Below are 14,313 nucleotides of genomic sequence, written 5' to 3' on the forward strand. Positions count from 1 at the left end.
GTTGGTGAATTTCGACTCAGAAAATTAAACAAGTCTCAAATGACTTCGGCAATGACTCTAAATTTTTAATTTGAAATAAACTATGACTAGACAAGCATACCCTAGGAAGACCAAGGGAAAGTTTAGATGGTTTGGGTTGGAGGGTGGGGAATAGAGAAATGCTGGAATCTTTGGAAAAGCCTTCTGAGGTCCAAGAAGTAAAAAATGCTGTTTTCTCAATGGATAGATCTAAATCCCCAGGGGTTGATAGCTCTATGTGGTGGGCCTCTTTGACCCAAATTTTTTTAGGCAATCGAAGAAGCATGGAAGGGTCATGTGGAGAGCTACAAGAGCAGCTATGCTTTGGTCAGTTTGGGAGGGAAGAAACAATAGGATTTTTAAGAATTAGTTTAGATCCAAGGAGGAAATAATAGGTGTATGGTTAAGGTTATTCACTGGTTGAAAACACTGGATCTGTTTAAAGATGTCTTAGCTGATATATATATACCGGAATTGGGGTGCTGTGGCAGGTACTTCTTCTTTCAAGCCAGTAGTACAGGAAGTTTGGTCTCTGCCAACACAACAAAGAATGAAGATGAACTTTGATGGTCTCTCTATAGGTAATCCAGGTCCTTCGGGTATAGGGGGTGTATTCAGAGATGGAGAAGGCAGAATAATTGCTATCTATATAGGAGCGGGAGATTCTTTGAGACCGGAGGTCATGGCTTTGCTTCAAGGTGTATTCAGAGATGGAGAAGGCAGAATAATTGCTATGTATATAGGAGTGGGAGATTCTTTGAGACCGGAGGTCATGGCTTTGCTTCAAGGTGTATTCAGAGATGGAGAAGGCAGAATAATTGCTATGTATATAGGAGTGGGAGATTCTTTGAGACCGGAGGTCATGGCTTTGCTTCAAGGGGTAAGATTCACCAAACAGTTGGGGCTACACCAAATTGAAATAGAAGGAGATTCTAAATTGGTAATTGGATGGGTGCAATAAGGATGTTTGGGAACCTGGATGCATAGATAGTTGATAAGAGAAATATACAGTTTAACAAGGGAGGTGGATGCTTGCTTTAAGTGGACAAGAAGATCAGCTAATGGGCTAGCAGATACTTTAGTAGAACAGGGGGTAGTTAGGAAGAATATGTTTTGGGCAGCTTTGTAGTTCAACTTGTATTGGTTCAACACCCTATACTAGGGGTTTATGTTTCTATTTTAGAAAACTCATTAATGAAGTTACTGTTCCAAAATACAAAAATACTTTGCCTCCTGCCCAAAATACAGGAATTCATCATCACTTGGTCAGGAGAGGCAGAGGGTGGCCCTTGCAGGATGTCTCACTATCTGGCTAAGGCAAGAGATATTTTGGCTGCCACGAATGCAATTATTACCTTTTTTTTTGTTAATATGAATGCAATTATTACCTTGATCCATTCTTCAAAAAAAATTATTACCTTGATCCCTTGGGAATTAAACACTTTGGCAGATAAGTTAGCTAAGGCTAGTAGTTCATAGGGAGATTATGTATAGTGAGAGATCCTTGCTTGTGTAATGCTTGAGTTCTCTTGTTGTTTGCTTTGCTTCTATTGTGCATCATCTCATGTACTTGTTTTTCTATTAATGAAATTCTGTTGCCTTCTCTTTGAGAAAAAAAAGCAAAGGAATGGTATTTACATCTTTAGTTGTTTCAAATTGTGATGGCTGGGAAAGTGTTGTCATAATATCCCTTATTTTGATTATATGTAATCTTTTCTGAGTTTTGAATATATGCAGGTTACATCCAAACGATACAAAATAGTAGCTGAGAAGCACCATTACAAGTTCAATAATTTGGAGAATTTCTTGGTAAATATATTAATGGAATTCAGTTGCAGTTTTAAGATGCTAAAGTTGCCTCATCTTCTGAGAATTAAGAAAGAAACATTGTTTATTCATAGTTTTTACATCTTAGTTTTTCTGTAGCTGTTTTTTTCACATCCCTTTTTTGAAATCTTAGGTTCTGCCTAACATGGCTTCAGTTGAAAACATTAAAGCAGTCTATTATGATATTTGTGGTGTTGTTCGGATGGTTAGTGCAGGCTACAAGACTAAGGTGATGTTAGTGCATCCTTTATGTCAACAGATGCAACTCAACTAGTTATTTATATGCACTGATCATGAAGCTCATTTTTAGTTAAATAACATACTTGTAATTGAATTCCAGGTAGCATTGACACATGGACCAGAAAATGTCAAACCTCAAGTAAAACAAGTTGATGAAAATGGGAGATTTTGCTTTCAGGTATGTTAGCCAATGGCAGCAGTGTTATGAAATTAGTTTTAAATTGGGCTTGATTTAGGTACTTATGAATCCATGATTGTACCTCCTTTAACTTGTCAGCATCTTATTAGAGTTATAACTTGGTTTATTCTCTGTGTTTTTTAGTTGATTGGTAATTTTCAAACCTGGGGCTTTTTATTATACCCAGATATGGGTATAGACACGGACATGGATGTGGGGAATGGGATATAACTCTCCATGTCATCAAGTCAAAGAGGACCTAGACATGGGTATGGGTGCGGGTATCCCATATAATAATATTATGTGATGCATTTTTTTTTTGCTTGGTAACTTAACATTTTATTAAAATGAGAAACTTAAGGTTACAAAGTAAAATCAGGTCAGCAAGCTACTTAACCCTTGCATAAAATCATTTAATTACATCAGATAAGCCCCATTGTCCCCCAATACAAGTCCCCTGTAGAAACCCCTTGTTTTCCTGATCCGTCTGCCACTGCATTGGCAGATCTGTATACCCACTCAGTCTTGAAATAAATGTCCCTGCATACTGACTTAATTTCTTTCATCATCTCCCTGTATTGCCTTGGAAATAACTCCAATTTTTCCCAACCATTTAACTACAACTTTTGTGTCTTCTTCTACTTCTAAGTTTCTGCAGTTGAGAGACTTGGCCAATTTTAATCCCTGGGGGCTGCTGCAAATTTTACCTTTATGGAGAGTTCAAATCCAATGGGATCTTGCTGCACTGGTCAAAATTAAGCTTAACTAATTGCTGCTTTTTTTTTTGATGAATTAACTAATAACTGCTTTCATACATCTCCAAAGCAGCCTGCCTCCTTTTCTAGGTCTAAGGAAAGATGGGCTGAAAAAGCACTCTGTTTGGTGGAGGAGACCACCTGTACCCAAACAAAGAGGAAACCAATCCTAGATTCCAGTAACAAAAGAATAGGGGAAGTCACTAAACTCAGGTGCACAGTTTCAGTCAGGGTGGGAAGGGTTTCAGAAGCAAAGGGGGCTGGCTTTGATGGAGATGGGGGGGTAGAGGGGTTCAATGGGAAAGGGACAGGTTCTGGGGTGTCTTCTTCCTGGGTTACCTCAAAGTTGTCGGGGTTGGGGAAGTTTTTAGGTACTTTGAAGGAATAGAGAAGATGTGGTTGGAAGAGAAAGGGAAGGTGGATGCTAAGAAGGGTGGGGTTTCGCAAAGGACTTAGGGATGATGAAATTGATTCTCTTTCTATTTTGCTTGGTTGTCTTAATCAAGTTTGTTTGGATCTCTCCAAGCCCGATAAGAGGGTTTGGACTCGTAGACCCAATGGAACCTTCACTTGTGTTTCTTTCTTGAAGTCCATCTCTCAACCTTCTACTCACCAACCCTTTCCATCAAAAGAAATTTGGTGTAGGCCAGTTCCCCCAAAAATTATGGCGTTTTGTTGGGAAGTATTCTATGGGAAAGTAAACACTCTAGATAACCTACAAAAGAGAAGACCTTTCCTTTGTATTTCTCCTAATTGGTGTATCCTCTGAAGATCTCACGGTGAGGATTGTTACCACCTATTAATATCTTGTCCCTTTTCTACAGACCTTTGGGCTTGGCTACTTTTGTTGTTTGGGGGTAGTTGGAGTCTACCGGCAGAAGTTCACATGCTCTTCAACCATTCTACCTTTTATTGGCCTACAACAATAGGGAGAATTATGTGGAGATGTGCTCGTGTTGCCTTGATTTGGACTCTTTGGGAAGAAAGGAATATTAGAATTTTCAAGAAAAGGAAAGGAACAGTCAGGATTTGGAAGACTGTGTGTTAAATAGGGCAATACCTTGGCTGAAGACCTTGGAAATCTTTCATCAATTCTCCTTTAATGACCTTTGGAGAAATTGGTCAGCAGTAGCGAGGTGTTCATCTCTAAAGGACAAATCAATTACAAGCTGGTCTCTTCCATCCGAAGGCTCACTAAAGTTGAATTTTGATGGAAGTAGCATGGGTAATCCAGGATTATCCAGAATGGGGGGTGCTTTGAGAAATGAGAAGGGAGAGATTTTGTTGCTCTACTCAGGTCCCTTGGGAATTGGGGACTCCATCAGGGCAAAACTTTTAGCTGTTGTACAAGGGGTGCAATTTGCAAACCAGCTGGGGGTACAACACCTAATAATCGAGGGGGATTCCAAAGTGGTGGTGAGTTGGTTGAAAAATCTTGAAGAGGCTATGTGGCGTTACAAGAATGAAATGAAGAAATTTAGTTGGTTGACAAGGAATATGTTGGTCACTGTACAGTGGGTGGGGAGATCAGCAAATACTTTGTCAGATGTGTTAGCTAAGCAAGGGGTAAATAGGGAAGAATTATTTTGGGTTCAGTTGTGATTCTTGCTTTTCTTTCCTAGTTTACTTGTAAGGTTCAAGGAGGGGCTGCAGTTTGATACCTTTTTGTATTTACTGGCAGGGAACAGAGAAGCATGAGTTATTGAATCCTATGAGCTCCTTGAAGGGGTACCCGCCTTGAGTCCAACTTTTAGTAGAAGCTTGAATGTATGGGAGATAGAGGAGATGGCTTTGTTGTTCAATTTACTTGATAGTTATTCCCCAAGACCAGATCTAGAAGATTCAAGGACCTGTAAGTGGGTGGGTTCTGGAACTTTCACGGTTAAGTCCCTATATAGGCAGCCTGATGCATAACCACAATGCTGTGTTCCCTTGTAAAGAAGTCTGGCTCCCCGACGTCCCTTCCAAGGTGGCCTTCTTACTGTGGCTGGTGGTGCTGGACAGATGTTTAAGAAACACTCTGTTGAGAAGAAGCTTGGCAGTTCAATCAGATATATGTGTTTTATGTGGCAGTAGTAAAGAAACTTCAAAACACTTATTTTTGCATTGCTCTGAGGTGTTTAAGTTTTTCTCTTATTTTTGTAGCCTGCTGAGTATCTCTTGGTGTGTGCCAGAGAGTTTATAAGGTAATTTATTCTCTTGGAAAGTGAAAGGCTTGAATGAGAAGGGTAGAAAATTGTGGAGCACTATTCCAGCTGCAGTGTCTTGGTGTACCTGGAGGGAGAGGAATCAGGGAATTTTCCATAATAGGAGCAGCTCCTTGGAGGATCTAATCAGGAAGATTCTGGGCTTTATCCATTCCTGGTTGGCTGCAACAGAACAATTCAAAGGAGTTGCCCATTAAAGTTATTTGGACCTTGCCATTTTGTTTTTGAAAGGCTGGCAGGGCAGGAGCGATCAAAATTATATCTTGTAAAGATTTGATGTACATGGCCTTTTTTGAATGAATACAATCAATACTTTACCTTTTCTTAAAAAAATGTACCAAGTTTAATAAGATTTTAGATTCTTTTATAGTATAGTTTGTTAAAACATACTGTTTTACATATTTATCCGGTATAGCCCTCAAACCAGGGGCATCTACTTCAGAGTTCAGACAACTGGCTACCTTTCTTCACAAGAGAGTATCCAGAGAATGGTTCTTTCCAATTTCAGAAAAAAGTAGTAGTAGTTTACTGCACTCTCAAAAAGAGTACTCACTTAGACATGTGGCTGTCTATAAAAAAACTACCCACTTCAAATGATGTGGACCCATACTAACCTTTCTATTCAGTTTACTAATTCAAATAAAAGACTTGTCGTAAAGACTTTCAATGGTGTGAGCCAATTCTGTCAGATGAAATAGGTCATTAATTACAAATTACCTAATTTAATTTCCTAAATTAAATAATATATCAAAATCTGTAGTGAATCTCAAACCGAATAATAGGCATAATTGCCCCTTGATATATGGGGTGGTCATTACCTATTCATCTTAAAGAAAGTGAAGTCATGTAATTCAGTTCTACTGTATTATTTCTATTACCATCACCACCATCCATGCTGTTATTATCACTTATTTGGGGGGATTCTTCAAAAAACCATTTCATAATTATTATTGAATAAATCTTGTTTTGGACCACTTTACATTCAAGGTTCTGCAGTTTTCCAGCCTTTTATCTTTTACTGTAGAGTGTCTATTAACCTTGTAGTTTATTTGTTAGATTGTGTGTATGCATGAATCAATTCACTAGTGGATTAAAAGAACTGCTAATGGGTTTGTCGATTCTTTGGCAAAATAAGGGGTGGGATGAAATCAGTTGCTTTAGGCTTAATTGTAATATTTTTTAATTTATGGGGGAATTTAAGAGTTTTTATCTCTCCTTGTATTTTATCTTAATCTTTTAATGAATTTTGCAGTTATTGATAAAAAAATGAATCAGTTCACTAGTGTTGGTGTAATCACTTAGAAGATGGAGCAATCTGGGATTTCACCTTTACTGAATTATAACCATTGCTACCATCATTATCATCACCGTTCGCTTTTGCTGTTTATTTGAATGCTGTGTTATCTTAAATAACCATTAAGTATTAATAACTCTAGTAGTAAGTCAGTTAAATTTGCAATGTTCTATAGTTGAACTTCCAATTTGACATGGCTAAACATTATGCAAACACCATGCCTATAGTTATCCATAGAATGATAGAAATTGCGAACTACTTTTTTCTAATAAGTTACACCAATGTGTATCAGGTTCCACCTGGTGAATATCGTTTATCTGCATTAGCAGCCCAACCTGAGAATGCTCCTGAACTATTGTTTTTGCCATCGTATGTTGATGTCACAGTGAATAGTCCATTATTGAATGTTGAGTTCTCCCAGGTAAGTTTTGTCACCATCCAAGTAAGTCTTGATGTTACTTTTATTTGATTATTATTCCAGTTCATCACGCTTTTACCTTGTATTTAGTACTATCTGCAAAGTTGTGTAAAGTGATTGTATAAAGAAATATTTTAGAAATCAGTAGACTTGTATTTAGGTTAGGGTTCTGGTTGCCAGGTTAGGAGCATACAAGTTGTTAGAAAGCCTAACAATGTATAATAACTCTACTTCTTCAGTTAGTCATTTAATTTTATGTTTTATTGGATTATGTAATCATAGCCTGGCCGAGCCTAGTAGGGTGGACCTTATTTCATAGGTAGAGCCAAGTCATTAAACATTCATCAAGCATAAATTTTATATATCCATAAGAGTTTGGTGTTTGGTTATAGCATAACCACACTGAAGATACCTGTAATAGTTCTTTGTTTGCTTATATTCAAATGGATTGTTGTTCATTTACATGTCAGAAAAACACTTTTGTTTTTGATAAGTAAAATGAAACTTTATTGATTTTAGTACAAGAATGTTGAATATAATACAGGGTGTATATATTTGGTAGGCCAACCTTGCTATCTAACCCAAAATATTATTTGCATGCCAGAAATACACATTTCTAGAAGTGAAAAATACTGAACTCCTTGTATTTTTCTTTTGAAATGCAGGCACAAGTTGATATACATGGAACTGTACACTGCAAGGAGAAATGTGGTGAATCTGTTGTCATTTCACTTAAAAGATCAACTGGAAAAGGTGTAGATGAGAAAAGGACAGTTAGCTTGACTAATGAAAATAATGTATTTATGTTTCCAAAAGTTTTCCCTGGCAAATACAGGCTAGAGGTAGAACATTTTTCTCTGAACTTAAACTTTCCTTATTATTCCTCTAATTTGCGTTTTGAAGAGTTATTATCATTACTCATTAAGATGGATGCCAAAATACCTAATTACCTACTTACCTACCCATAGCTTCTATCCTTTCATACTTTAGCATGTGCAAATTCAATATGGTTGTATTTGCTCTTTCCAGTTGCAATTTCCTTATTTTTTTCACAGAATGAATCTGAAAATGGATTGAACTTTCTTTTGGACTGCTCACTGTAAAGTTATTCTTTGTGTTGCTTCAGCAATGAAAAACTTACTCAATTTGGGATTATCCTCCCGGTGCAGTGACTGTCCATTCATACCCACTCCAAGAAATGCTAAATTCTTTATTCTATCTTATTCACAATAAATTAATATACTTCCCCTGGCCAAGTTTCCAACTGCAAGTTTTGATTAATCTCTCATATAGGTGAAACATGTATCTTCACTTGACATGTCTGAGGAGGACCAATGGTGCTGGGAGCAAAGTTCTATTGATGTGGCTGTAGGAACTGAGGATGTAAAAGGGATTGTCTTTACTCAGAAAGGTTACTGGATTGATATAATTTCTACACATGATGTTGATGCTTACATACATCAACCTAACAACTCACCTCTGAATTTAAAGATTAAGGTGATTTTCTTTCTATGACTGAAAATAAGCTCTCCTGGCTTTTGATCTGTGTAATAATAATGAAGGGCTTTACCATCCTGAGCTTATTATTTGTGCTGCAGAAAGGATCCCAAAAGATATGTGTAGAATCTGCTGGACAACATGAGCTTCACTTTGTTGATTCTTGCATCTATTTTGGGGGCTCCTCGGTGAAGTTTGATACAATGGATCCATCGGTATAATGCTTATCTGTTACATATGTGTATGTATGTATGATCTATATTGTATTTTTCTGTTTCCCATACCTTTTCTGAATTGTTGCTGCAGCCTGTCTATCTGAAAGGAGAGAAGTACCTTCTTCGAGGTCAAATCCATGTTGGTTCCGGCTTACACCACAGTATAAATGATTTACCCAAGGATATCATTGTTGATGTACTGGATAACAACAACACAGTTATTGAGGCTACTAGTACCAGACTTGTCTCTAATGGAAACGATGAAGGAGACCTTGCTGTATATGATTACTCGATATGGGCCAATCTTGGAGAAAAGCTCACCTTTTTTCCTCGGGATTCAAGGTGCTTTAATTTGTTGATATTATGCTTGAAAACTCTGTAACTTTTGGTTGAAGTGTTCAATTTTTTCAGTATTTCACCACAGTCAGAAATAAGGGAGATACAAAAATCTTCCAACAGAGAAAGGAAGAAAGGCAACCAAGCCCCCAGAGTATGACCAATAAACTATATTAAAGAATTGAAACAACTAGAACACTTTGTATTGCTGAATATAAATAAGCTATTGATCCCCCACCCCAACCCTGGGATTATCGCATCTTAGGATCCAACTGAATTAGATGTTCGGACTGGTAATTGAAGACCTGGGGTCTGTCAACCTGTCTAAATTTCCAGTTTCTTTATTGGACATTGCTCATCCATCGACAGTCTTGTCCACTGCAATTCTTTCAATCCCAGTAGGAACTAAGAATCTGTAGCCTTTTCAATCCCGGGATTCATTCTCACTCACAGCCTTAAGTAAGCTATTGCTATCTCACTTCCACCATCTCTGCAAACACATCCAAATTCCAAATCTGGAAGATAAATATTTGGTCTTTGTGTAGAAACCAAAACGGATCACTGGTCCAGCATTTCTTGTTTAATATTAGTTAGCACTCATGGGCACATGTTCCATACACTAGAACCTTTGTGATAAGCTACATTACTCAGATATGACAAGGGCACATCTAGACAAGATTTCATATACAGAATTTACACTAAAAATTGAAGTAGCTGACACTATACAGCATCCTTATATATGCATCTGGGTATCTTAGAGAATAGGTAGTAGTCAGGTGCCATTCCCAAACAGTTGGTTCCATGTGGCTACCCTTCACCCATTTTTGTTGGCCAGGTTATTGAATTGACTGAAAAAAATGTTAGGCATGTTAAGGAAATTATTCAAGCTATTGAGTGATGCCCTGGTGTACTGAAAGAGCACAACTGATGTATGTATATTGGGTTGCTTATTTATCGAGTTCTCTCTATGGGTATTACTTTAAGGTTCCTTTACCTGGTTGGTTTATATGTTTGACTTTCGAATGTTTCTTCAAGGTTCCTTGGCAGAATTTATTCATTCTCTATTTTGGCAATTTGGCCTACCTTTTCTAGCAAAGTTTGGATCTGTATTTCACCTCCTAAATGTGTAATCCAAAGAGAATTCTGAGGAATCAAATGGATTGAGAGGTTATGGAGCACTTTTTGAGGATAGAATGGAATTTCTCTGTTATGTCTCCTATTTTATAGCCTTGTATGGGGCTTGCCCCTTTCTCAATTTACAGCTTATACAAGACATTATTATTGGAGGTGCAAGGCAGGTAGCCAATTTATGCTGATAAAAAAAAAAAGTGCAGCTACCCAATTTAAAGAGTTTACACTTCATTGTGCCTGGGTTTTTGGCCAGGTGCATTGAAATTTAAGCAATTTCCCAACCTGAGCCCACCCAAGTTGCACCCCTAATTATCATTTGTGTGAAGCTTCAGAGGATGGGTTCTTATTTATCTTGGGCCTCCCCTTGGCTGTAACATGGAGATTGGGTTTTGGTACATGGTATTCAAGTAGGATAAGAGACTGGATATGTGGAAAAGAAATTATATGGCTGCCTCCCTCCGATAGCTCTTCCACTATTTATAATGTTTTCATATGGCTCATGAATTATCCTGATAAAAAAAATCCCAGCATCCACTCTTAAACAGCTTACAAGGAGAGACAAAAATTGGCTGATGGACTGTCCTTCTGGTCCTGGGCCTGGGGCCTATCAGTTTGAGTTGGAATGGATGGGACACCAATCTATGCATCCTTTTCCTCCTTAAGCCCATCTAATGCTCATCTAATCCATGGTCAATTTGAATTCTTCCTTATCTTTTTTTTTTACAGTAAAATGATAATTTCATTAAAGGAGAAAAAGAAAAAGTACAAATCCCAAGTGATAAGATATCACTGAGATGAGTGGAAAAGCATAAATTGAGGAAGTTCCAGTTCTCTACTTAGATAAGCTCAAGGAAGTGTTGCTCGGATCAGGAAGAAGATGATTCCGATGTTTCATCAGAGCCTTACAGAACGGAATTAGAAGCAAATCTATCCGGTAGCTACAGAATTAAAGAGTTGTATTTGGAAGATTCAGTTAGTACCAGAAGCAAGATGACTGAGCCTCTTTCTCTGACTGATAAGGCAGGAACTGGTTCCCAAAATCCCAGCCCTTCTCTGGACCTCCAGGCCGAAGTTTCAGGTACTATCTCTCCCACCCCCTCATAATTCTGCTGTATTCTCTCCTTCCTTTGAATGTTTTCCTTGTCATTTGCCTTCTGGTTGCCCCCCTAATCTCGGCACAGGTTCTGGCTCTCCTGTTACTATTCCTTCCATACCTACCTCGACTCCTCTCTTGGAAGCCCAGAGTCAGGAGGCTGATAACACCTTGATTAAGAATGGATCAGAATTGGATACAGATAAGGTAGTAGAGGTTTTGGGAATCGTGATGGTAGATAAGAAAGGAAAAAAATGGAGTACTGAGAAGTTCTTGGGAGAGGAAGACAATTCTCTAAAACCTAAATCGGTTAGAGAATTGAAGAAGCTCCAAAGTGATTTGAAATGAAGAACAGTTTTCAGAGTAAGGCTGGTAGAAAGAAGGTAGTGGGGATTTCTCTAACAGATGAATGATGAGGATCATATCTTGGAATGTGCGAGGACTAGGGGAGACAAGGTTCGAAGTATCAACACAGGTGCTTTTTTTATGTGTTATTTATTTATTTTTTCAAAACCGGTTCAGAGGGGTCAGTTTAAGTCCCGACTACCCTCTTAACCATGGTCTGACCCAATACAACCCCTGTAGGGGCGTACTGAGAAGCCATTGGCATGATAAAGAAGCCTAGTGAAAGACACCCTTAAGAAATTAAACCCGGATATAATAGTTCTGCAAGAAACCAAAAAGAGACAGTTGATAGAAGATTGATCAAGGCTATACGGAATGTTAATGGTAAACGTTGGTCTTCAATTGCTTTCACTGGGGCCTCAGGTGGGCTTATGATTGTTTGGGATGAGAATCAAGTTTCCTGGACAGGAAGTTGACAGAGGAAACTACTCTCTTTCTATTCTTTTCACCAATAAGTCTGATGATTTCACCTGGATATTCACTGGTGTTTATGCTCCTAACTCCCCTAGATTGAGAGAGAACTTGTGGGATGAACTCGAAAGTGTAGGAGTTCATTGTCAGCTCCCCTGGTGCGTGGGAGATGATTTCAATGTCACCAGATTTGTCCTAGAGAAATCTAATGGAGGTCGACTTACCTCAAGTATGTGAAGGTTTTCCCGTTTTATCAGGGACCTTTCTTTAGTTGATCCCCCCTATCTAATGCTAGATTTACTTGGTCGAACTTGCAAGCTGAATCAATTTGCAGTAGACTGGATAGATTTCTTTATTCTTCTGATTGGGAAAATCACTTTCCTAAGACGCTTCAGACAACTGGACGTGGATATATCTCAGACCATTGGCCATTAATTTTGGATACAGAAAGAGTACAAACGGGTAAAAGTCCTTTCAGATTTGAAAAGTATTGGATTTTCCACCCTGAAGGTTGGGCAGGTTAAGTTTGGTCAAAAGCTTAAATACATCAAAAAGAAGCTGAAGGAGTGGAATAAGCGGAACTTTAAAGTGATTTCTGAAGAAAAAGATAAGTTGTTACCTTATCATGCAAATCTGGATGTTAGAGACTGATGGTCAGTTAGAGAGGGAAATTAAAAGAAATGACACTCGAGCTGCCCTAGAACAACTAGTGTGGAGGGAGGAGGTGTACTGGAGACAAAGATCTAGGGTGAGCTGGTTAAGAGGAGACCATAACACCCGTTTCTTTCACAGCTTGGCTAATTGCAGGAATAGGAAGAATTTCATTTCTAAATTGATGGTGGATAATTGTGAGACAGAGGTTCCTTTTATTATCAAGGAAGAAATAGTTGACTTCTTTGAGAAGCTGTATTTGTCTGACAGAAGATGGAGACCTTTGTTGTCAGAATGGAATGGCTCTAAGATCTCAGGAGATAAGAAATCTTGGCTTGAGAGAGACTTTAGGGAAGAGGAAATTAAAGAGTCAGTGTTCAGTCTTGATGAAGATAAGGTCCCTGGCCCTGATGGTTTTTCCTTGATTTTCTATCAGGAGTGTTGGGATATTATCAAGCATGACTTAATTTATGTCTTTGTTGATTTCCATAGATCAGCCAAATTAAATCTGGGCAATAATTATACTTTCATTAAGATGATTCCTAAAAAAGCTGGCACAGTTGAGACTAAAGATTATAGGCCAATCAGTCTCCTTGGCAGCCTATATAAAATCCTAGCCAAAGCTCTAGCTAATCGATTAAAGGAAGTAATTGGAGATGTGGTGGACTTCTCTCAAAGTGCTTTCATCAGAGACAGACAAATTACGGATGGAATCTTAATTGCTAATGAGGTAGTAGAAGATAGGAAACAAAAAAGAAAAGAAGGGGTGGTTTGCAAAATTGATCTAGAAAAGGCGTACGACATAGTGGATTGGAAGTGCCTTTGGAATATCTTGAGATTCAAAGGATTTGGAGATAAATGGATTAGTTGGATGAAAGGATGCATTCAATCTACTTGCTTCTCAATTCTTATCAATGGAGTCCCCCAAGGATTCTTTAAGGCTTCGAGAGGATTGAGACAATGATGTCCTCTATCCCTGCTGTTGTTCACCTTGATAACAGACTTACTAGACTTTCTCCTTAAATCCTCTTCAAATAGTAATTTGTTGAAAGGTTTTAGTAGGTAGAGAGAAGATTCGGATTTCTCATTTGTTTTATGCTGATGATACAATTCTCTTCCTAGAAGGTAAGGTTAAATAATTCAGAAATTTGAAGAAAATTCTCAAATGCTTTGAGGCTGTGATGGGTTTAAGAGCCAATTTAGCCAAGAGCAGCATCGTAGGTATTCATGTTCCCCAAGATAATTTGATCATCTTTAAAGAAATTCTTGGATGTAAGGTTGAGAAGTGGCCTATAACTTATCAGTTATCTCAGCCTTCGTTTGGGGGGGGGATCTTTCTTCTACCTCCCTTTGGGCTCCGATGATTGAAAAATGTGAGGAAAGGTTGGATTCTTGAAAAAGTTCTCTCTCGAAAGGGGGCAGACTTACTCTCATCAAGTCTTCCCTATCCAGCCTGCCAATTTACTTCCTCTCCATCTTTAAAATGCCATCCAAAGTGAGATATTTTCTAGAAAAATTGCAGCTACTTCCTTTGGGAGGGAGGGGAAAAAAGGAACACCTAGTTAACTGGGAGATAGTTTGCAAACCGAATAAGGATGGAGGGTTGGACCTTGGACATTTGGAAGAAAGAAATGTTG

The 14,313-nt window shown here is 38.2% G+C and overlaps 1 protein-coding gene across 1 annotated transcript in view; it reads left to right on the forward strand.

Moving 5' to 3' along the window:
• Positions 1-14,313, forward strand: part of LOC148867741 (Carbohydrate-binding-like fold) — a 37,730-nt gene that overhangs the window by 13,391 nt on the left and 10,026 nt on the right. The window contains exons 12-19 of the mRNA XM_088977114.1: positions 1,756-1,827; positions 1,979-2,074; positions 2,186-2,263; positions 6,812-6,940; positions 7,603-7,779; positions 8,231-8,434; positions 8,536-8,649; positions 8,741-8,991. Coding sequence (XP_088833240.1) covers positions 1,756-1,827; positions 1,979-2,074; positions 2,186-2,263; positions 6,812-6,940; positions 7,603-7,779; positions 8,231-8,434; positions 8,536-8,649; positions 8,741-8,991 — 1,121 coding nt within the window. The remainder of the gene's footprint in view (positions 1-1,755; positions 1,828-1,978; positions 2,075-2,185; positions 2,264-6,811; positions 6,941-7,602; positions 7,780-8,230; positions 8,435-8,535; positions 8,650-8,740; positions 8,992-14,313) is intronic.

The sequence above is a fragment of the Nelumbo lutea genome, chromosome 3 (assembly GCF_056320005.1).
Source record: "Nelumbo lutea isolate HS-2025 chromosome 3, American lotus-T2T, whole genome shotgun sequence".
Classification (NCBI taxonomy): Eukaryota; Viridiplantae; Streptophyta; class Magnoliopsida; order Proteales; family Nelumbonaceae; genus Nelumbo; species Nelumbo lutea.